This window comes from Delphinapterus leucas, chromosome 12 (genome assembly GCF_059928025.1).
Source record: "Delphinapterus leucas isolate spDelLeu-1000000601 "Yukka" chromosome 12, BTC_Dleu_Yukka2, whole genome shotgun sequence".
Taxonomy (NCBI): Eukaryota; Metazoa; Chordata; class Mammalia; order Artiodactyla; family Monodontidae; genus Delphinapterus; species Delphinapterus leucas.
This window is the reverse complement of record NC_143140.1, coordinates 77,787,000-77,811,021: the sequence shown is the minus strand read 5'-3', so window position 1 is coordinate 77,811,021 and position 24,022 is coordinate 77,787,000. Positions and strand designations below refer to the sequence as shown.

At 37.9% G+C, this 24,022-nt stretch overlaps 1 protein-coding gene across 1 annotated transcript in view; it reads right to left on the bottom strand.

Annotated features, from left to right (window-relative positions):
• Window positions 1-24,022, bottom strand: part of GRM1 (glutamate metabotropic receptor 1) — a 166,647-nt gene that overhangs the window by 117,730 nt on the left and 24,895 nt on the right. The window contains exon 5 of the mRNA XM_089921679.1: window positions 18,031-18,961. Coding sequence (XP_089777805.1) covers window positions 18,031-18,961 — 931 coding nt within the window. The remainder of the gene's footprint in view (window positions 1-18,030; window positions 18,962-24,022) is intronic.

Genomic DNA, 24,022 nt, shown 5'->3' with positions numbered 1-24,022 from the left:
GGACTTCTGTGTCCAGCTAAGATGTAATTCCTTGGGGTAAACCAGCTCTCCCACTGAGAACAACTAGAAAAAAACAGACAAAATATTTTAAAAAACCATTTAAAGGCATTGGGATGCTGTCACGGCAGCCAGAATCCAAGGGACCAATAAGTCAGAAACAAGAGAACTTCAGAGAGGTAAGCAGATAATCTTCAAGCTATTTTTCTCATTGGGACATTTGATGATTCTTGAATACAGAAGAGCAGATTGAGAGTCCAGGCAGAGGGCCTTAAGTAAGAGGTAAAGAAGCAAGAAAAACAAATATTTACAGGGCTACAGACACAAAAATTTGAGTTCAAGTCTTCCGAGGTAGCCAGGACTTGAGGAGCCAAGACCCTGAAGAGAAGGAGGTCAAGAAAAGTGACACCACCACTTGGTGGGTTTCCTTTAGAAATTTTTGCAAACTTTAGGCTGCACAGAGCACAGGATACAAAGCTAAGCAGAAAGCTGCTGAAAATCAGTGCAGTTTTAGGTAGTCTCATAGCAATGAGGAATCAAAATAGGAGTTAAAGATATTTAAAGAATGAAGAAATGAAGTAAACGGTGAGGATTCAGGATCTTAAAATCCCTGACCTCAAGATCATCATCATCAGGAAAATGCAAATTAAAACTATAATTAAGTACTACTACACACCCATTAGAATGGCTATCATGTAAAAGACCATCAACAGAAAATGGATCTCACACATTCTTGGTAGGAGTGTGAAATGACAAAATCACTGTGGAGATCTCTTTGGCAGTTTCTAATAAGTTAAACATACACCTGCCTTATCATCCAGTAATTCCACTGCTAGGCATATACCCACAAGAAATGAAAATTTATGTCCATAAAGATGTACGTGTATGTTGATTGTAGCTTTATTTGTAATACTGAGAGCTGGAAATTGCCCAAATGTCCATCAACGAAATAGATTAAATAAATTTTAGTATATTCATACAAGGTAACACTACTCAGCAATTAAAGAGAATAAACTATTGATACATGCGGGAGCAAGGATGAGTCTCATGCTGTGTGAAAGGATGGCTCATAATGTATATGCAGTGAAACTATTTTAAAGTGGGGAGATCAAGAGAGCATGTGTAAACAATTTGTTTTAACTCTTCATAGTGGTAGTATTCATTGTTAGACATTTCTATGGCTACTGTGGAATAACATAAACATATACTTATGATATATTCTGATTCTACCATCTGTTTCCTTGGGAACTAGGATTCTTATTATGGCATAAATGTAATATATATGTAGTACATGATAATACATGAGCTGTCCATGAATTTCTGGATCAGAAAAGCTGAGAACAGACATAGTAGGGAGTCTATGGAACACTTATTTTAAGCTACTTCTTAAGACCTACCAACTATACTATTCACTGGCAGAATATGGTAAATAGAACGTGAGTATTGTCATCTCCACTGTTAGAGATAAAGCAACGGAAGTCTGTAGAAAGGTAAATGTGAGAAACATAGTGTGATCGTATGGACCACACAGAGTGCACATTCCTAAGGAAGCGTCTTCCCAGGGACCGATGAGGATCTGGTTCTCAGACTTGCAGTCATTCTTCCCATCACTCACCACCCAGGTAAATATCATAGCACAACTTATTTTGTCTGCCCAATAAGGATAATATATCATCCAGGGTGAGACTTATATTAAACAAGCTCATATAGTGAGGTTGTTATATAACAGAATTTCAATTTCATTTGCAGTAGGAAATAAGGTACAGGATTTAGAATACCAAAATGTATATAAATAGGGGAAGCCAATAATTAATAGTTACTTGCTCACCGGGAATCAGAAGAAGGGGTGGAGTGTGGCAAACGTCAATACTTAAACATTCGGTAGCATTAAGCCAATATAGCTTACTTCATCCTTTTAGTCTTAGGGATCACCTTGTCATTTGTACCTAAATTTTCAGAGCCCGTGACTCGCCATCCCCTTCACTCATCTCAGCATCAGAGAGGTCTATGGCCGTTTCCAATGTTTGTTTGTTTGCTTTTCTCTGCTTTTGTGTCTGATCAGTCTCCCTCTCTTATAAATCAACCACATTTTAGATGTGATGGTCCATTTAATCTGGTAATAGCTCATATGTTATAGGCTTTGGAGCTAAACTACCCTGAGGTGACTGCACACCTCTATTTACTCTGAATTTTGTGAGCAATCTTACTTTTACTTTTCTTTTTACCTTTTTTTTTTTTTTTTTTTTTTTTTGCGGTACGCTGGCCTCTCACTGCTGTGGCCTCTCCCGTTGCGGAGCACAGGCTCCGGACGCGCAGGCTCAGCGGCCATGGCTCACGGGCCCAGCCGCTCCGCGGCATGTGGGATCCTCCCGGACCGGGGCACGAACCCGTGTCCCCTGCATCGGCAGGCGGACGCTCAACCACTGCGCCACCAGGGAAGCCCTCTTTTTACCTTTTAAGCATTTCTTTCTGTTCACTATCTTCTTCCCCAGTTGTCAGAGCCCTAGGTCAGGCCACTCTAATCTCTCACCTGGACCCTGCTACAGCCTCCTCCCAGAGTGCCCCACCTCCCATCTTGCTCTCCTGTGTCCTCCACACTGAGGGTGGAGTATTAGCTCTAAAACACGTTTCTCACTAATCACAGTGCACCCCTGCTTTGTGACTGTGGTGACTTCCATTGTTCAGAGGATGAGATCCACGCTCTTGAGGTCTATAAGGAGGCCCTGTGTGATCTGGTCTTAGCCTGCCCTTCTTGTCTACTTATCACACTTTCCTTTATTCTCACTTCCAGGCATCCTGGAATTGCTTCCTGTCCTTCAGCCAGCAGTGGGTTTTTTTGCTCAGAGCCTTTACACTGTGATTGTTTCACTGGTCTACCCCTTTAGCTCCCTTCCTTTCCTAGCTAACCCCTTTTCTCCTTCAGAAGTCAGTCTAAATAATTCTTAGTCCTGGGAACATTTCCAGCCTCCACACACTGGGGCTGGTTAGGTCCTCTTAATAACACTCCTGTAACACCTTGTACTTATCCTTACAAACATTCACTACACTTGTAATTACATGTTCAATGTTTGGTCTCCTGGCTAGAATCCCATTTTCCACAAAGGCAGGGGCTGGATCTGTTTTGTTCACCACTGTATTCCCTGCCCATGTCTCAATGGCCAGCACAAGTAGGTGCTTGAATCAATTAGTCATCAGTGCTTCTCTTCCCACTGTAAAAAGGGGTGCATCAGGCCTTGAGCTCATTCTAACCATCAGAGCAAAAGAGATTTTATACTAGGATCGGCCCTAGAATAACTTTTGATTTTAAACAGTTAGAGCTAAACAAAACCTTACTAAAATTGCTTGCAATTCTATCTCTTACAATAAGACACTGACAGAATCAGTGGCTAAAGTCACAGAGCTGCCTGGTGCCGGATCTACAGCCATCCTTCCAATCCCTCACCCCTCCCCTAGCTGCCCCATTGTTGTAACTTCTTTTATTCTACTTTGATCATGTAAGTCTTCATTCCTTTTTCTTTGTTAACACTTTTCCTACTCCCCATCCTACATCCACCTAAGCCAAATAACATAAGCAGTGCAAAGTTTAATCATGTGGAAAATGACATTAATTTCCAGAGTGTTTGAGAGCATTTACTAGAAACAAGCTAACAGTATATATTTTTATAACTGAAAAATCAGGGAAAGGAAAGTATTTTCTATCATTATTGATTTCTCCTAAGAAGTTGTTTTTCAATATCTTTAGCAGCATCACCAGGGACTTTGCCTAATTTCATTAGCAGCAGACTCTTCATTCATCTGGAAGATAATCTGCATAGAGGGTATTGTTAAGTGGCCTTCAGTTATAGATTTCCCTTACCCCTCCGAAATAAAATAAAATTATAGACACATTTTTGGGTTAACTGGATTAAATATTTGCTGATTTTCCTCTTCTATTCTATTGACCAATGTTAAAAATAAGTAATATTTTATTGTTGGCCTGTAATTTATGATGTATTTTAATTCATTCAGAAGACAATGTCCTAACAATCCATATTTCTTCAAAAACAAAACACCTTTTTCCCTCCTCTTTGTTCATCTTGAGGCGACTTAGAAGTATTTTACAGCCAGGATTCTCTATAAAGTAGCAAAGACAAGGCTCAGTTTTTAAATGTGTTTGACTCTACACCTCACACCTTCATAACAAACGCCGTGTCAGCATGATGCATTTTCTCGCCCCTCCATTGGTATATCTGCTGGAGTTTGTAGCAGTCACTCACATTTTGCATAGACAGGTGATCACTTGGCTGGCTGGTTACCACCTGCAGGTTTTGAAGTTTCTTTTCATCAAACTTTCTAAATACAAAATGCTGGTGCTTAGAAGTTACTTATTCAGATGCCAAAGAAGAAAGGATGGGTGATAGTTGGAGACGGAATCACTCTGGTGGAGACACTTGCAGGGCTTCTGCTCACGTCACAGTCATACCCCTTCTCTGCGAACTGCCTCCCTGATCTTACCCATGGAAGATGGGAGTGATGGGCCCCTGGAAGGTCATTTTATACTCCGTGACTTCACATCATCTTTGTCCGTCATCTCCTTGACCTGGGATAGACACCTGAGTCAGGCTGAGGTAATCAGTGTCTGTCTGTGTTATGTAGAACCACGTGGGTTGAGGGAATCGAAGCTGTCTCTTTGGTAACTGGACCGATAGCATGTAAACTCAGGAGCACTGCAATGGTTGTCCTTGGACTGACCATGAGGGCCCAAGAAATGGAGAAAGCAGATGTATGAGGAGAAGAAGGAGGTGTGCAGGGAGCCAGGAGATGACGTAGATGCCTGGAACATTTTTCCTCAGAAGTCTGGTCCCCCTTGTGGCCCAGAAACGTTCCAAATCTTGTTACTATATCTGAAATTATTCCTTATATTTTTTCTATTAAATATCCCACCGCCTTTTGCTTAGGCTAGCTTCATCTGGCTTTTATAACTTGCAGCGAAAGAGTTCGAATTAATGAGCCTATAGGCACCGTTCTCATTGATATGAAGCTTCCAAATCCACTGGTACTTTCTTCTGTTTCTTTATTGTGCAGGCTGCTAATATTTTTGCTCTTGAACCTGCTTTATGAACGTGTTGCTCACATGGCCTGCTTCCCTTTTGAGTAGGTAGCACTTTACACTGGACTCTAAGGCTAACAGATGGCATGCAAACGATCTCATCTTTCTTTAGCTGTGGCCAAGCATGGACAGGCTGCCAAGTCATGTCAAACAGGGTGTGCTTCTTCTCACACCTCTCACACTGAGTAATGCCAGCGTGCCTGGGCTTTCTGCAGACACACAGCTCCACCATTCTACATAGCGTGGATATCACAAGTTGAGAGTAACGATGCATATACCCAGTTTTTACAACTGTCATTACATGAAGGTGTAATGCAGAGTTTTATGCTAGTATATGAACGTTCACACCTCCTCCCCTATTTTCATAATTTTAATGTCACTAGCTAACAGCTAGTGAAATTTTACTATACGCTAGGCACTGCACTGTACTCTATAAATTTTCCCATTTACTTACACAAAGGGAAAATAAATATGCTTAGGCTAGCTTAGGTTGGCTTCTATAACTTAAAGCCAGAGAGTTTTAATTAACGAACGTATAAGCTTTGTTCTTATGATCTAAGGACATCCATGGTCATGTTTAGTCTGCAGGCCTCCAGTGTCTCCTCTGATAGTTTCTTTCATCTAACAGGTGACTGTTACATACAGTAGGACCAGGATAAAAAGAGTATCTGTTACGTAGAGTGGGACCTTGCAAAAATAACAAACCCAGACTCAATAAACTTCTGACTCTAAATTTACCCACCCACCTGAATCACCACATTATACCATTTTCTATTATTTCACTCACTGGATTTTATTGTAATGATGTGTTATACCAATAAACTATGACCTTCTTAAGGGCAGACTCCATGTCTTATTCATTTTATTGAATACATGAATGAATGAATACATTATTGAGGTAACAGACATAAAGGTGATGAAAATTATATTTTAATTAAAGTGATAAAAACAAATGATTTTATCCAGAAAACAATGATTTTAGTCCCATTTCTTCCTCTTATAAAAATGGCCTTGAACTTTCCAAGCCTTAGTTTCTTTATTTACACAATGGTGTTATGTGTACCTACTTTGGGTCATTATGGATATTCACCTGGAATATTTTTGAATTCAGTTCAGAAGCTACACATTATAAATATAGGAGAATAAAACATTAAGTGTGAGAACTTGAATATGTATGTCATGCAAGTTCATTTGAATTTGAAAGAAATATAAAAGGTGGCCTATATTCAAAAGGAATATGTTCTCTTTGAAGCTGTAGCAAAATCTGTGCCCCATGGTCTCAGTGTAGAACTTGAAAACATAAAATATGAGTATTTAAAGTAGCTATCTCTGTGTTATTTGTCGAATGAGTATATTATTCACAGGAGGGAAAAAAACAAGGAACCAATGGTGACTGCAAATTTGTGTCCCCACCCCCCTATCCTCATGTCATTCATCTCTCCCTCTGTACTTAAGTCCATGCCTTCTGAAGGTGGTCTCTCACCACGGCAACTCCTCAACACACAACTTATTTACTTATCTGTTTTCATTCTAAATTATGGCTAATGTGCTTTTAGGTCATCGTGTTACATATTTCAGAGAGTAAAGGCATTTCATCTTGTTTTTTCAGGGGGCATAAGGCTTTACCCCAAACAAAATACCCTCACACTGGCAGCCTCAGGCATTATGACTGGCTGTCAGGAAGAGAGTCAAGGATTTGGATTTCTAGCCCCTTCTAATCACAGCTGAATGAAGGTAACTGTTTCATTCTCAACTGAGTCTGGCTCTGAATACACAACACCCTTCTTCTACAAACAACCTGTACTTAGGAGCTGTGACTCCTCCAACTCCACCCATAATGCCAGGACAGCATACCTTACTTCCCAGCTTTCCCTCATTTGTCCCATTTCAAATCTTACAATCAATGTTTGTAAGCCCAGAGTCTGATAAAATCAGTAGTAAGAGTTGTATTTTAGGATTTTACTTAAAATTCATCTAAGTTTCTAGCTTAATTTTTCCATCTTTTTTTTTTTTTTAATGACAAGCAACACACATGTAGTGAAGTGAGAACCAGCATCAACCACAACCAACATATCCTTCAAAATTGGTGCTTCGTTATGACACTTGTCAATCGATGTCCAATGGCTCTATTGCAATGGCACAGCTCTGGGTCAGGCTGCCCAGCATAACCCGTATGATCTCTAGTTTATATTTTCAATTTCTGTTTCTCTGTCAGCTCCTTTCTCAGATACTACAAACAAGCTTAAATTTCTCCTCTATTATACCACTTCTCCCTCTCTCCTTGGCTTCCTTAGGTACTATCTAAACTTCTTAATTCTTTTAATGACAAACTCCTCAACTTACAGCTATAAAAATTCTACTCACATCAAACCACTTAAATGACTCAAGGATAACCATAGAGTCTCCATCCTTGGGGATCCCAAGGATCCCAAGTTCTTTTTTCTTGAAACAGTCTGTTATAGACTGAATGGTTGTGTCCCCTCAAATTCATATGTTGACATCTTAACTCCCCAACGTGATGGTATTAGGAGGTGGGGCCTTTGGGAGGTATTTAGGGTTAGATGAAGTCATGAGAATGGGATCCTCATTATTACTCTTATAAGAAGAGACACCCCACAGCTCACTCTCCCTCCTCTCCCCTTCTCTCTCTCTTTCTGCCCCCACGCTTGTACAGAAAATTGGTTATGTGAGCACACAGCTAGAAGGCAGCTGTCTGCAACCCAATGGGAGACGTCTTACCAAGACTCAACCATGCTGGCACCCTAATCTTGGACTTCCAGCCTCCAGAACTGTGAGAAGATAAATGTCTGTCTTTTAAGCCCCCAGTCTGTGGGATTTTACTATGGCAACAGAGCTGACTGAATCAGTCTCCTTGGTTTCCTTGACACTGTGATCCCTCTTTCTCCCCTTTTTTATTCTGTGTTGTTTATTGCTTTCAGGTTTTCCTTATTTATCTTATCTCTTAAATGTAAATGTTCCCTAATGTTCTTCCTCCTACTTTCTTCTTTTCTCATGTCTTAATCACTCTTTTGGCCACTGTAAACATTCTGACAATTAAGTCTCAAATCTAGAGCTCTGGTTCACACCTTTCTCTTAAGCTTCTGACTTAATTTTTCAATACTTTATGGATGCCTCTATTTGAATGCCTTTACTGGATTTTCAGTTGATAAGTCTGAAACCCAACTTATCAACATTTCCCCAGTCCTATTCTGACAGGAGAATACAGGAGTATTCCCTATCAGTTTTTATGGTAGTTGTATTTTTCCAGTTACCCAGGCTCAAATCACGAGAGTTGTATTCTATTGTTCATTTCTTTCTTCCCCCCAAAATCAATATTCCAGTTCTAATGAATCAAGCTCAGAAAATGTTTTCCTATGCATGCCTGGGATTTGACTTTTATTTCACTGCTCAGGTTTAAGCCTTTTATTTTCAACCTGTCATTTGGATTTTTATAGCACTTTATTAACTAGTCTTTCTATAGTCAATCTCTTCCCATAAAGCTTACACATGATCATAAAACTTCACAAAAGTCATTAATGCATCTTGAGGTTTATATGAAAAGTATCCAAATTTCTTCTTAGAACATTGATCATTATCTATAATCTATCCTCTTTCTGCATTTAAAATTTACCCACCACTACACCTCTCCATGTACTTCACCCATAAGAGATTCCACTTTTCAGCCCAAAAGTGCATTAACAATTCTGAATCTTCATTTATGTTATTTTCTACATGTGAAATGGTCTCACCATAGCACAGTTTCTCGTGTTGAAAAACATAAGGTTAAGTTTAAATGCCACTTTTATAATTTTATTAACAAGTCTTTCCCCATCCTTCAACAGATACCACTCCATTTAGATGGACTGAATCTCTTTCTTCCCTGGACACATAAAATGCTATATTGCTCCTCTATTATGGCAGTTAACCCAGTATATTTAGTTCTATTTTTGAGTGTCTCCCTTACTATTTTGCAAGATTGGTGCATTCTGTGACTACCTCTTATATATTTTATATCCTAAATATTATCTAGCACCATATCAAGTACGTACATGCTTTTACGAAGCATATGTTACTGTTGAAACAGTCATTGATTAAAGAAGTGAATGAATAAACAGTAGATCCACCATAAATGTTACTCTCAGGTGTGAAATTCTACGACAAGTAATTCAATAAAATCTTCTGATATTTACTATAAAATCAAGTGAAGAATTACAATAACTTTTAAAGCCTTTTATTGTATGATTAAAGGAAAATAATTTCAAAATGACAGATTTTCTCATTTACAAGCTAGAAGAATGAATGAATTCTTTGTATGAAAGAGAACATGTTATCTCTATTTGATTGTGATGTCTGTTGGCTCACTGTCATATTTCCTTTCCTAATCAAGGGAGGAAAGACAAATGAAGAGGCTTACCCAGGGCATAAACAAGAGTGCTGTAGGCTTATTTACCTTTTCTGTAGACAAAAAAAAAAAAAGTTTCTGGCAGATCCAGAGGAAAACATCCTCAGAGCATCATTTCATTTAGTATTTCACTTAGCTTTTGCCCTCATTAAAAACATATATACAGAAGCAAGAAGACCTACAATCCTGCAGCCTGTGGAACAAAAACCACATTCACAGAAAGAGAGACAAGATGAAAAGGCAGAGTGCTATTTACCAAATGAAGGAAGAAGATAAAACCCCAGAAAAACAATTAAATGAAGTGGAGATAGACAACCTTCCAGAAAAAGCATTCAGAATAACGCTTTTAACAAAATAATGTATTTAACAAAAATTAAATACAAATAAAAATAATTGAAAGCAACAGGGAAAAACAACAAATAACATACAAGGGAACTCCCATAAGGTTAACAGCTGAGTTCTCAGCAGAAACTCTACAAGGCAGATGGGAGTGGCATGATATATTTAAAGTGATGAAAGGGAAAAGCCTACAACTAAGATTACTCTACCTGACAAGGATCTCATTTAGATTCGATGGAGAAATCAAAAGCTTTACAGACAAACAATGGTAGGAGAATTCAGCACCACCAAACCAACTCTACAACAAATGATAAAGGAACTTCTCTAAGTGGGAAACGCAAGAGAAGAAAAGGACCTACAAAACCAAACCCATAACCATTAAGAAAATGTAACAGGAACATAAATATTGATAATTACATTAAACATAAATGGATTAATGCTCTAACCAAAAGACACAGGCTCACTGAATGGATACAAAAACAAGACCCATATATATGCAGTCTACAAGAGACCCACTTCAGACCTAGGGACACATAGACTGAAAGTGAGGGGATGGAAAAAGATATTCCACGCAAATGGAAATCAAAAGAAAGCTGGAGTAGCAATACTCATATCAGATAAAACAGACTTTAAAATAAAGAATGTTACAAGAGACAAGGAAGGACACTACATAATGATCAAGGGATCAATCCAAGAAGAAGATATAACAATTATAAATATATATGCACTGAACATAGGAGCACCTCAATGCATAAGGCAACTGTTAACAGCTATAAAAGAGGAAATCGACAGTAACATAATAATAGTGGGGGAATTTAACACGTCACTTACACCAATGGACAGATCATCCAAACAGAAAATTAAGAAGGAAACACAACCTTTAAATGACACAATAGACCAGATAGATTTATAGGACATTCCACCCAAAAACAGCAGATTACACTTTCTTCTCAAGTGCTCATGGAACATTCTCCAGGATAGATCATATCTTGGGTCACAAATCAAGCCTCAGTAAATTTAAGAAAATTGAAATCATATCAAGCATCTTTTCTGACCACAACGTTATGAGAGGGAAATAACGTAAAAAACACAAACACATGGAGGCTAAACAATACGTTACTAAATAACGAAGAGGTCACTGAAGAAATCAAAGAGGAAAACAAAAAATATCTAGAGACAAATGACAACGACAACACGATGATCCAAAACCTATGGGATGCAGCAGAAGCAATTCTAAGTGGGAAGGTTATAGCAATACAGGTCTACCTCAAGAAACAAGAAAAATCTCAAACAACCTACATTACACCTAAAGGAACTAGAGAACGAAGAACAGACGAAACCCAAAGTTAGTAGAAGGAAAGAAATCATAAAGATCAGAGCAGAAATAAATGAAATAGAAACAAAGAAAACAATAGCAAATATCAATAAAACTAAAAGCTGGTTCCTTGAGAAGATAAATACAATTGACAAGCCGTTAGCCAGACTCATCAATAAAAAGAGGGAGAGGACTCAAATCAAAAAATTAGAAATGAAAAAGAAGTTACAACACCACAGAAATAAAAAGCATCCTAAAAGACTATTCCAAGCAACTCTATGCCAATAAAATGGACAGCCTGGAAGAAATGGACACATTCTTAGAAAGGTATAACCTTCCAATACTGAACCAGGAAGAAATAGAAAATATGAACACACCAATCACAAGTAAAGAAATTGAAACTATGATTAAAACTCTTCCAACAAAAAAAGTCCAGGACCAGATGGCTTCACAGGTGAATTCTATCAAACATTTAGAGAAGAGCTAACAGCCATCCTTCTCAAACTCTTCCAGAAAATTGCAGAGGAAGGAACACTCCCACACTCATTCTATGAGGCCACCATCATCCTGATACCAAAACCAGACAAAGATACTACAAAAAAAGAAAATTATAGACCAATATCACTGATGAATATAGATGCAAAAATCCTCAACAAAATACTAGCAAACAGAATCCAACAACACATTAAAAGGATCATACACAATGATCAAGTGGGATTTATCCCAGGGATGCAAGGATTCTTCAATATATGCAAATCAATCAAAGTGATACACCATACTAACAAATTGAAGAATAAAAACCATATGATCTTCTCAATAGATGCATAAAAAGCTTATGACAAAATTCAACACCCATTTATGATAAAAACCCTCCAGAAAGTGGGCATAGAGGGAACCTACCTCAACATAATAAAGGCCATATATGACAAACCCACAGCAATCATCATTCTCAATGGTGAAAACCTGAAAGCATTTCCTCTAAGATCAGGAACAAGACAAGGATGTCCACTCTCACCACTATTATTCAACATAGTTTTGGAAGTCCTAGCCATGGCAATCAGAGAAGAAAAAGAAATAAAAATTGGAAAAGAAGAATTAAAACTGTCACTGTTTGCAGATGACATGATACTATACATAGAGAATCCTAAAGATGTCACCAGAAAACTACTAGAGCTAATCAATGTATTTGGTGAAGTTGCAGGATACAAAATTAATGCACAGAAATCTCTTGCATTCCTATACACTAATGATGAAAAATCTGAAAGAGAAATTAAGGAAACACTCCCATTTACCATTGAAACAAAAAGAATAAAATACCTAGGAATAAACCTACCTAGGGAGACAAAAGACCTGTATGTAGAAAACTATAAGACACTGATGAAAGAAATTAAAGGTGATACCAACAGATGGAGAGATATACCACGTTCTTGGATTGGAAGGATCAATATTGTGAAAATGACCCTACTACCCAAAGCAATTTACAGATTCAATTCAATCCCTATCAAATTATCAAAGGCTTTTGTTACAGAACTAAAACAAAAAATCTTAAAATTTGTATGGAAGCACAAAAGACCCCAAATAGCCAAAGCAGTCTTGAGGGAAAAAAATGGAGCTGGAGGAATCAGACTCCCTTGTCTTCATACTATAATACAAAGCTACAGTAATCAAGACAATATGGTACTGGCACAAAAACAGAAATATAGATCAATGGAACAGTATAGAAAGCCCAGAGATAAACCCACACACCTATGGTCAACTAATATATGACAAAGGAGGCAAGGATCTACAATGGAGAAAAGACAGTCTCTTCAATAAGTGGTTCTGGGAAAACTGGACAGCTACATGTAAAAGAATGAAATAAGAACACTCCCTAACACCACAGCCAAAAATAAACTCAAACTAAATGTAAGACTGGACACTATAAAACTCTTAGAGGAAAACAAAGGAAGAACACTCCTTGACATTAATCACAGCAAGATCATTTTTGACCCACCTCCTAGAGAAATGGAAATAAAAACAAAAATAAACAAATGGGACTTAATGAAACAAAAGCTTTTGCACAGCAAAGGAAACCATAAACAAGACCAAAAGACAACCCTCAGAATGGGAGAAAATATTTGCAAACAAAGCAATTGACAAAGGATTAACCTCTAAAATTTACAAGCAGTTCATGTAGCTCAATATCAAAAAAACAAACAACCCAATCCAAAAATGGGCAGAAGACCTAAATAGACATTTCTCCAAAGAAGATATACAGATTGCCAACAAACACATGAAAGGATGCTCAACATCACTAATCATTAGAGAATTGCAAATCAAAACTACAATGAGGTATCACTTCACACCGGTTAGAATGGCCATCATCAAAAATCTACAAACAATAAATGCTGGAGAGGATGTGGAGAAAAGGGAACCCTCTTGCCCTGTTGGTGGGAATGTAAATTGATACAGCCACTATGGAGAACAATATGGAGGTTCCTCAAAAACCTAAAAATAGAACTGCCATATGATCTAGCAACCCCACTACTGGGCATATACCATGAGAAAACCTTAATTCAAAAAGAGTCATGTACCACAATGTTCATTGCAGCTCTGTTTACAATAGCCAGGACATGGAAGCAACCTAAATGTCCATCAACAGATGAATGGACAAAGGGGATGTGGCACATATATACAATGGAATATTACTCAGCCATAAAAAGAAACGAAATTGTGTTATTTGTAGTGAGGTGGATAGACCTAGAGTCTGTCATACAGAGTGAAGTAAGTCAGAAACAGAAAAATAAATACCAGCTAACACATATACATGCAATCGAAAAAAAAAAAAAGGTTCTGAAGGACCTAGGGGCAGGATAGGAATAAAGATGCAGACATAGAGAATGGACTTGAGGACATGGGGAGGGGGAAGGGTAAGCTGGGATGAAGTGAGAGAGTGGAATGGACATAAATACACTACCAAATGTAAAACAGATACCTAGTGGGAAGCAGCCGCATAGCACATGGAGATCAGCTTGGTGCTTTGTGACCACCTAGAGGGGTGGGATAGGGAGGGTGGGAGGGAGCCGCAAGAGGGAGGAGATAAGGGGATATATGTATATGTATAGCTGATTCACTTTGATATAAAGCAGAAACGAACACATCACTGTAAAGCAATTATACTCCAATAAAGATGTTAAAAGAAAAAAAAACATACATACAAATGCTTAAGAAACAAGAACATACTCATACACTATTTACTTAGAAACCTATATTTTAAAATTACTTCCTTGCATCAATTTAATGCCTTTTTTTGGTGATTGTAATTGTTTTTAGTTTTGCCTGCAATTATGCACCCAAAAAGTCACAGGCGTGTACTGTCACATTTCAGCTCCATGCGCCCTCACATTGTTTGGCACTCGTTGAGTTATTTATCAAAAAAATGACTAGAAGTGTTAGCTTGACTTTTAGCCATTGGTATAACGTTTTTTTTTTAAAAGAAAGTATGTCATTTACATAATGTCTTAAGTTTTTAGTTACATAATGTTAACTCATTTTGCTTTAAAAGTAAGTGATAAGTAACTTGGATCAAAATAACTTGCTTACTTATGAATGTCTATGGATTTCTATGTTTCTTCTACTGCCAAGAAAGAGAAGTTTACCACTATCTTTATATTAATTTAGGTCTGAATAGTTTCCCATGCAAATACATTAACAGCTAAAGATATTAGCAATGTCAAAGGTATTGTAATTTTGTAATTCAGTTGATCTTCCAGGGCAGGATTATGCCTAATAGGATTTCTAACTATAAGTAATTCAAGTAATCCAAATACCCAATTTATTGATTAAAATCCTCCTAAATTATATTTAGAAAATATAAATGCAAGCGCCCAAGCCTTTGGTTGTGTCAGATATCTGGCTGTGAACAAAATAACAAATTGAAGTAAACTTTGCAAAAGCAGACACACAACATCATCCCTCTCCTATATCTCAGAAACAGCCTGGTATGAGAATATAGTTGGACTTGCAACTCCTCAGAATAATATCAAACAGATCAGTTGGAAGCTCTTCATTACAGCATCTGTTCTGTGTTTATAGCTACATATGCAGACTGCCGAACACCCACAGTGCACCATAAATGTAGGGATTACACATCCAGAATGGTAATAAACTCATTGGGTGATATGTTCCCCAGAGTTTTCAGCCCCTTGTTTCAGTTGGCAAAACTCTGCTGGATTTTTGTTGCTGTAGAAAATATTAGATTTTTTGTGGTTTTTGTAACTTTGGAGACAGGTCAGGAAGTCATAAAACAGCAATAGAAAGGTAAAGACAGAGGCACTGGGATTATTTTTATATTTCAAAAGTACAATCTCATAGAGAGTTACAAGAGAAGCAATGGCAGAGTAAGGGAGAAAAATGAGTAAATAAATGGTTGTTTTCCATAGAACTTTAGCCTCAAATACCCTCTGTGGATCAGCTCAGCTGTATGGTATACACTTTGGAGAAGCTACCAATTGTACAAAGAAAGCTGCATGTTAGAATTACTAATTAGAAGTATTATTCCTTACTGTAATAATCTGATAGTGCTTGATAAACTACAGCTAACAGTTGAGCAACGCATTAACTGGTGAAAGCAGCGCTTCCTAGACAACCAATCCAGTTTAGACCAAGACGATTTTCCTCTCAATAGCGTGATTCTAAATGAAATTAATTTCTAAATTCATAATAATTAAGGGAATATTCTCAACCTCTAAGGAAAGCAGCTCCAGGTGTGAGAAGGTAGTCAGAATAAACACAGTGCCTGGCTACTATAGACGTGGTAAGCTGACTTCATTTTATCCCAGCAGCCAAGCAATGTGTACTAATGATTAGTCACCTCACTCTTGGACAGGTGCCCGTATCTGTCTGTACATAGAATCCCGGAGAGAGCTTTCAAAAACGCATAATCCTGAGTACCAAAAGATATCTTGATCACATAGATTCTCTCTTTCCATTAAATGGTTATAATAACAGCTTTCAGAAATGACTCATGACCAAAAATCATATGAAAGTTTCTGAAGAACCATAATAAAGGCAGTTAGAAAACATGGCTCTGGGTAATGGTGGATGGTGGAATGGAACCCTCATAAAGCCATATGGGAAGTGATAAAGGAAATCTTAGTCTCTACAAACATTCCAGTTTAAAGAGTGTTTTCTCCCTTCTTTTCATTTTGTTTCCTCTCATTCCTTCCCTCTTAATGGTAATTGTCATGATGCCATTGTACATCTGGACTCTGTGGCTATGGTCTAATTTTTTTCCTCATTTCATGGCACTGTTGTTTTGCTTTCATGCTCACTAGAACTTAGAGGCAGGAATGAAAAATCAGGGCAAAGGGAAAAAAAACGGCTAAGCAACTTTTATAATCAGCATCTCATGAAGAACTTGAAATTGATACTGCAAGAAGTAGGTGTAAATTATTGGCTTCATCCTTAACACTGAAAAAATTTAAGGATGTCTTTATTTGAAATGATAACAAAACTTGATGGACTTCAAAAATATATTTTCCCGTAGACTCCCTCATCTGATCCTTAAGCCAATTATTGATTTTTGTAAAAGATGTGCATGGTGCTGCTTGACCAGTAAAGATAAAAAACCCAGAAGTTTAAGGCATGTAGGTTTTTTGACATATGTGAAAATGAGAAATTTCATGCCAGTTTAGACTTAGGCAAAGAATGGCTAACTAAGTGGAATTTACTTAAGAGTCACACAAATTCACAGTGGCTTGGTGTCCTCACCTACAAAATTGGGGAAAACAACACCCATTCCCCTCCCCTTACCTTGCTGATATGTTCAGGTGCACAGAATAGTTCTAAAACAATGTATATGTTATAATTATTACTATTAAAATTCTTCACTTTCAAAGGGTTGTTTCAAAAAGTGAAATTAATACTGCTAATGGGGAAAATCGTTTAATTTTTGGATAATTCAACTACCACTAGAACTTCAAGCATCCACGTTATTTTAAAAGTTGTAAATGTGACATGAAATCTGTTTTCATGGGTCTCAGAAAGAGACGACACATGCAAATTTTAGCATATGCTTCTTTGCAAAATAGAGTCAGGAAAAAGATAGGAACGTGTGTATTACATAAACTACTCAGAAGAATTACCAAAATAGAAATAATCTGGACTTTGATGTTAATGCCGACTCCCAAGTTTGGGGCTCTTCACCTTTATCTGGTTCCTTATTTCATTTGGTACTTTATGGCTAGGAAACCATTCTGGTTATAACCTTGTAGTAGAGATAGGTCAATTCATGTGTAGCATTATGGAAGTTTACAGTACACATTAAAGTTCAATAAATAAGAGGGGCACGGTAAGACAGTTGCTCAAGGGAACTTATTTCAGGACATACTTGGTGCTCAGCTGCACTCAAATTTTGAAATAGTCAAACTTCCCCAGGTGCCTAATTTCCTTCCTCTCCATCCCAGACGAGTAATGGTATAGCTCCAAAGTAATAAAAATAAATCAGAAACTATCTCAACCATGATCTAAACTAGAAATTAGAACTAGAGATTGCATCTCTGACCAGACCCCACAGAAGGAGGACCCACGCAAAAGGAAAACATCAGGGACACAACAGAATCTGCAGATTGCAGGTAAGAATAAATATATGCCCAGCTGCTTGTTGCTTCACATTCCATGCTCTTTCAAAGAAATGAAAACAACGAAGACCTTTAGTACTACATTCCTACTGCAACAGAATGTGAGATTTGGAAAAAAGAAAAGATTAAGAAAGGACAGGAAAAACACTGGGGAAATGGAAGAACATGATTTAGTCAAATAGAAGAAAATAGAAGAGAGAGAGAGAGAGAGAGAGAGAGAGAGAGAGAGAGAGAGAAGCGGGAGGCAAACCCAGGTCAGATAACTCACTTGGCATTCCCTGACCCTGGTTTCTTTCTTCGGAAAATGTTGAGGAAAGTGTTGGAGCGGCAGGGCAGCTTGCCATCGCCAACATGCATGCGGACTACATCCGAGGTGGTGAAGGCACTGCGTACGTTCCTCTCGGGCTTGGCAATGATGATGTACATCTTGGGAGTGAACATGCACCCCAGGGCCACCGTTACACTGAGGCTCACTGCAAAGCAGGTAGTAATGATCTTGTAGTTGCTCCCAAAGTAAATGGGCACAAAAGCCAGCCAAATGATGCAGGTGGTGTACATGGTGAAGGCGATATATTTGGCCTCATTGAAGTTGGCGGGCACATTGCGGGTCTTGAAGGCATAGTAGGTACAGCTCATGATGAGGAGTCCATTGTAGCCCAAAGGGGCCACCACACCCAAGTTGCTGGTATTGCAGATAAGGTAGACTTCTTTGATGCTTGGGTAGGACAGAATGGGCATGGGGGGCTCCATGATGATCAGGGTTACCACCAGAGTCAGCTGCACACCAATCAGAATTGAGGCAATGATCACCTGGGCCCAGGCGCTCATAAACCTGGGCTTGCGGGTGCAGATCTTCTTCTTGCTGCCAGCCAGGATGCGTGCAATGCGATTGGTTTTGGTCACTAAAGCAGAGTAGCACATGGCAGAGGAGAGGCCGACCAGGAGGCGCTGGAGGTAGCAGGATGTGGTAGTAGGTTTGGCAATGAGGGTGAAAGGGCACACGTAACCGAGGAAGATTCCAGCTAGGATAATGTAGCAGAGCTCCCGACTGGAGGATTTGACCACTGGTGTATCCCGGTACAGCACGAAGATAAGGGTAACAAACAAGGTAACAAGGATGCCCAGGCAGGAAAAGGCAATGGCTATGATGGATTCTATGTTGCTCCACTCCAGATAGCGGACAGGAATGGGTTCACAGCCTGTGATGAGAAAAATAGTTTTAAAATGAGTCTAAGATTTTGCTGATCGATAATAGTGCTTACTAGTTACCAGAGGCATAGCTATATTTGCATCTTCCATGATTTAAGCTACTTTAATTTTTTAAAAAATGCCTCTCTATCACACAAATAGGCATACACCATTGCCTTCTCTGGACAGTCATGTTCCCAAACCTAATCTCATCACAAGCCTAATGTGACATACTTGAGCCTATAAATATAGTCTTCGCTTCCAGTGTTATAAATGGATGCTGCTCCGTGGATGGAACTTGGTTCTACACTTTCAGAAAATGAAAGAAAAAGAAGGAAACTAAACTGTGTTTCCATTGAAGGTTAAATGGTCACAGTGTAATAGAATAAGTTAGTAAGAAATAAACTAACAAAATTTTTATTTTTATGCAGCTATTTGACCAGAGGCAAGTCCAGATCATAGACAAGCATTTTCTTTCTTTTCTTTTCTATTCTTTCTTTCTTTCTCTTTTTTTTTTTGGCCAGCCAGCAAACTTTTTAAACATAAATTTCATTTGAATTCTTTAGAAGAATCTGCATTCTCCTATTTAGCACATATTATATTACTCTAAGTCTCACCTCTTTAGTTATGAATGTGGCATCTGAGGGCCTTTGAGTTATCAACCTCTAATAGACATACTAAAGAAGAATGAAATCTCCCCTCTCCCATCTCTTGAAAGGAGAGACAGTGCTGTGTTCCTAAATGCCTGGCTTATTTTTTCCTTCCAGAATAAAGTCTCTTTTGTATTTTACAGAGAGAAAAACATTTGTCAAGTCCTGGCAACAACCCCTTCACAGAATTTTGTGATTGGTCTGGGCCATATTTCCCAAATTGTGAGAATAAAAATATGTATTTCCATAAATTTAGGAAGAGACTCATTGTTCTGTAGCCATGAGAGCGAGGAAACACCAGAACCTGTTTTAAACCTGTTCAGTCATTCAACAAGCTCCCGTCAGCGAACACAGTTTTTGCATGTTAACCAGTGTCAGCCCTGGCTTCTGATAATCACCCAGCTCGGATCAGACTCACATTTAATATATGAGTGCAAACCACTCAGAAGCACATGCCTCTGACTGATCATAGTGGCCTATTTTTTTTTTTTTGCAGTACACGGGCCTCTCACTGTTGCGGCCTCTCCCGTTGCGGAGCACAGGCTCCGGACGCGCAGGCCCAGTGGCCATGGCTCACGGGCCCAGCCGCTCCGCGGCATGTGGGATCTTCCCAGACCGGGGCACGAACCCGTGTCCCCTGCATCGGCAGGCGGACTCTCAACCACTGAGCCACCAGGGAAGCCCTGGCCTCTCTCTTTTGTGTGTCGGGGGTTTGTCTGTGTCAGAGACTCAGCCTCTTCCTGGAAGAACTTCTGCTTCCAAAAAAGGTCACATTTTAATTCTAAATCTTTCCATTTCCTTGATACAGTTTAGAAAGATGATTAGATAGATACATAGTTAGAATAACAATGACCATTATGGGGAACTTTTGATGTAACACAATCAATAAATTAAAATATTTAAGAACAGCTATAGACCCATTTGGAGATAAAATACTTAAGAGTCAATATACAGCTCCTTTAATTAATTGGCATACTGAGGCTGCTAAATAAAATTCAAATTCCAATGGAGTCTTTGTCAAGGCCTTTGTAACCTTCTGAAAGCTACCCTCTTTGCATTTCTCTTTTTCTATGCAACCTGGTTTTGTAAATGAGCTATTCTGTCTTCGGAGCTTTTATTAGAAAAGAATACTGCATTTTAAATTTCTAGAACACAAGTCAGATCTATTGAATTTGAATTAAAACCCTGGTCTAGAGCCAAATTGAGAGCTATAATTAATGATTTTCGTAAACTTCAGGGACACAGGCAAAATATTTTCTGCAGAATTCAGGATTTTTATTAGATACTTATTGTACTGCACTACAGATATGTACCAACTAAATCAATTAATTGTTAGCCTCATGTAGGAAAATATTTAAAAAGCAGCACATTACAAAAGGGAAGATTTAAATAAACCAGTGGTGTAACATTTAAAAAATAAAAATAGAAAATGCATTACATAAAGCAATTTCAGACGTTTTTTTTTCAATAAAGATTCAAATTAAGGATGGAAGATAGATTTTAGGAAACCTTCAAACAATTCTGGGGTAGACTCAATAACTGACATAACAAGGACTATAGCCTCTCTACAAACGGGCTCAGACCTGAATTAGGGCCATCAAACAGAAAAATAAATGTTAAAATTTAAAATTACCAAGTTAGAAAATATCTAATATGTGACTAGACATTTCCAGGTAGAGTTATATAGTAAATAAACAAGAAATCAATATAATCATGGATCTTTAGGTAAGACGTCTAAAAGGGCCTCTACTCTCTGTGATTTGGGAACCTATAGATAAGAAAACCTATAGCTATCACAAATAAAAGTGTAATTTAAAGAACCATTACCCCATATTAGTAAAACTCAGGATAACTACCTAAAATCTGTCTAATGACTTAACTCCAGGGGAGACATTGGCATCCAAGAACTCCCTGTCTGTTCTCTGAACTCCCAGGGGAAGCAATATCTCTTCCTTATTGATATAGATGCCTTTATGTCTACTAATCGTCTCACTATTAATAGAACATCAAATACCTTGGTTTAATAAAACCACTCAAATAGCGAAAATCTTTGATAATCCTATGCTCCAACATATAACTGGGACTTTGAGACTATTATTATAAGAATACATTATTCTTGGTGACACACACAATTTTAACACACAGGATTTACTGCCAGACAAGATGTGCTATAATTCTTACACCTGATCAAATTATATCTGATTTAGTCATGAAAATACCTATACTATGTATAATTTAAGACATTATCCAAGTAACAGTTTTTGTTTCAGAATTCTTATGGATGAAAGACTCCACAGAAATAGGAAGATGGATTGAAACAGAGCACATAAGTATACAGATTATCATAGATACCTAGATCATCACAAATCTTTCTTTTTTGTATAAATGTGAAAATGCTACACCATGATCTATATGTATTAACAGCATAGCAATGTCAAAAAACCATTGTTCATTGTGGTAGGCATCTTCCAAAATGGTTCCGAATAATCCCCACATCCTGGGATTCACGTCCTTGTATAATACTCTCTCCTTGAGTATGAACTAGGCCTATAACTTGTTTATTTTTTATAGAATATAGCAAAGTTGATGCGATGCCCCTCCTGTGATTGGGTTACATAAGATAATTTCCATCTTAGTAGCAAACTCAGACTCTCTTGCTGGCTCTGATGAAGCAACCTCCTATGCTGCTAAGGTCCACATGGCAAGGGACCGAGAACAGTCCCCATGCAATAATCAGCTAAAAAAATAAAAAGAAAGCTGAAGCCCTCAATTCAACAATCTTTTGAGGATTATATCCTGCCAATAACTAAGTGAGTTTGGAAGTGCACCCTTCCACAATCAAGGCTTCAGACTAGACCCCATCCCTAGCTGACAGTTTGATTTTAGCTTTGTGAAAGATCATGAAGCAGAGAACTCAGCTATACTGTGCGTTTCTGACCCACAGAAACTGTGAGATAATAAATGTGTGTCACTGTAAGCTACTAAGTTTGGGGGTAATTTGTTTAGGGGTAATTTGTTACACAGCAATATATAACAAATTTACCCATTAAAAGCAAATTTACCCAACCTCTTAGTTCTATAGCCAATGCTTAGTCTCCTTGCCTAAGGATAAGTAATTTCTTGATGTGTTGGTGGTATATAAAATAATTGCTGCCATAAAGGATGAGACCTGCAGGTACTATAAAAGCTAATACCGTTCTAGCACTGTGAAAGATAACGGAAATAGTTTAGAGACAATCATGCTAAACAGACTGCTCTAAGAGTCCTTACAGAGTCTCATATAGAACAACAAATAACTTATCAATAATAACAAATCCATGGAGAAGTTCAAGAATTCAATTGTAGGTACACAAACTCTAGCCAGAAAAGAGATTCTTAAAAGAAATACCAGAATGATTGTGTTGTAAGATGCATAAGGATAATTCTGGCAAAACCAGATGGCTATCTCGTAGCACCAGATGAAATATCCAACATACACTAGATAAAATTCTGATGGAAAAAGTGAAAGAACTCATTTCAGTAGAAACAAATTGGCCACAAAATTAAACACTAGTGGGAAAACATTCCCAGGATAGCAGATGTGGCCAGTTCATGCTTCATTTGTAATTAAATTAATCTGGAAAAACTGTAAAGGTCGGGGGCACTGACTGATACAATTGCAAAAGAATCCTTTGAGTAACTCCACATGCATTGCATACAGTTGTCTCCTTCTATGGTTTATAGATATATACTAGTTTAAATAGTGTATTTATCTTCTGAATGGGTGGAAGCATTCTCCTATTGAAAAGCCACAATACTTATAATGGCAAAAATATGATCAGATGTGTAGTCTTAGCAAGCATGTTCCAACTTACCAATCTAGTGATATGGGAACTTTTCATCAGAACATTTATTCATGAATTTAAATTATATAAGGCTGTCTTCATTCCCAAACCTCTGGACAAGTAGAAGGGAACCTTAATACTGCTGAAGGTAACATCCCTTAGTGAGTTTAAACTGAGGTTTGCAGAGAGCCTCCAGAAGCTGAAGGCTCATGAAAGTTAACTGTTAACCCAAGGAACTTGAAGCAAGCTGATGACTACCCAGTGGTCTTCTGTGCAAGATTATCTTAAGATTCTTATATATATCACACTCTCCTTTGAATGTTCTTGCTTATTCATACTTTTCTACTTTATTGATAAAAGCTATACAAACCTGAGTTTGTCTTTAATGTTCTCCACACTAGTAATAAGGACTTGCCTAAACCTGGGTTTTGTTAGAGACATTCATTACTCTAACTCAGTAATTCAATTATATCAAGCTATTGTTAAGTATGTTATAACAATAAGCTTTGTATATGCAAATATTTCACAAGTTCAAATATTTGAAAGAATTCAGAAGACTCACAGAACATGCTTATGTAATGTTTTCATTTAAAGGCAA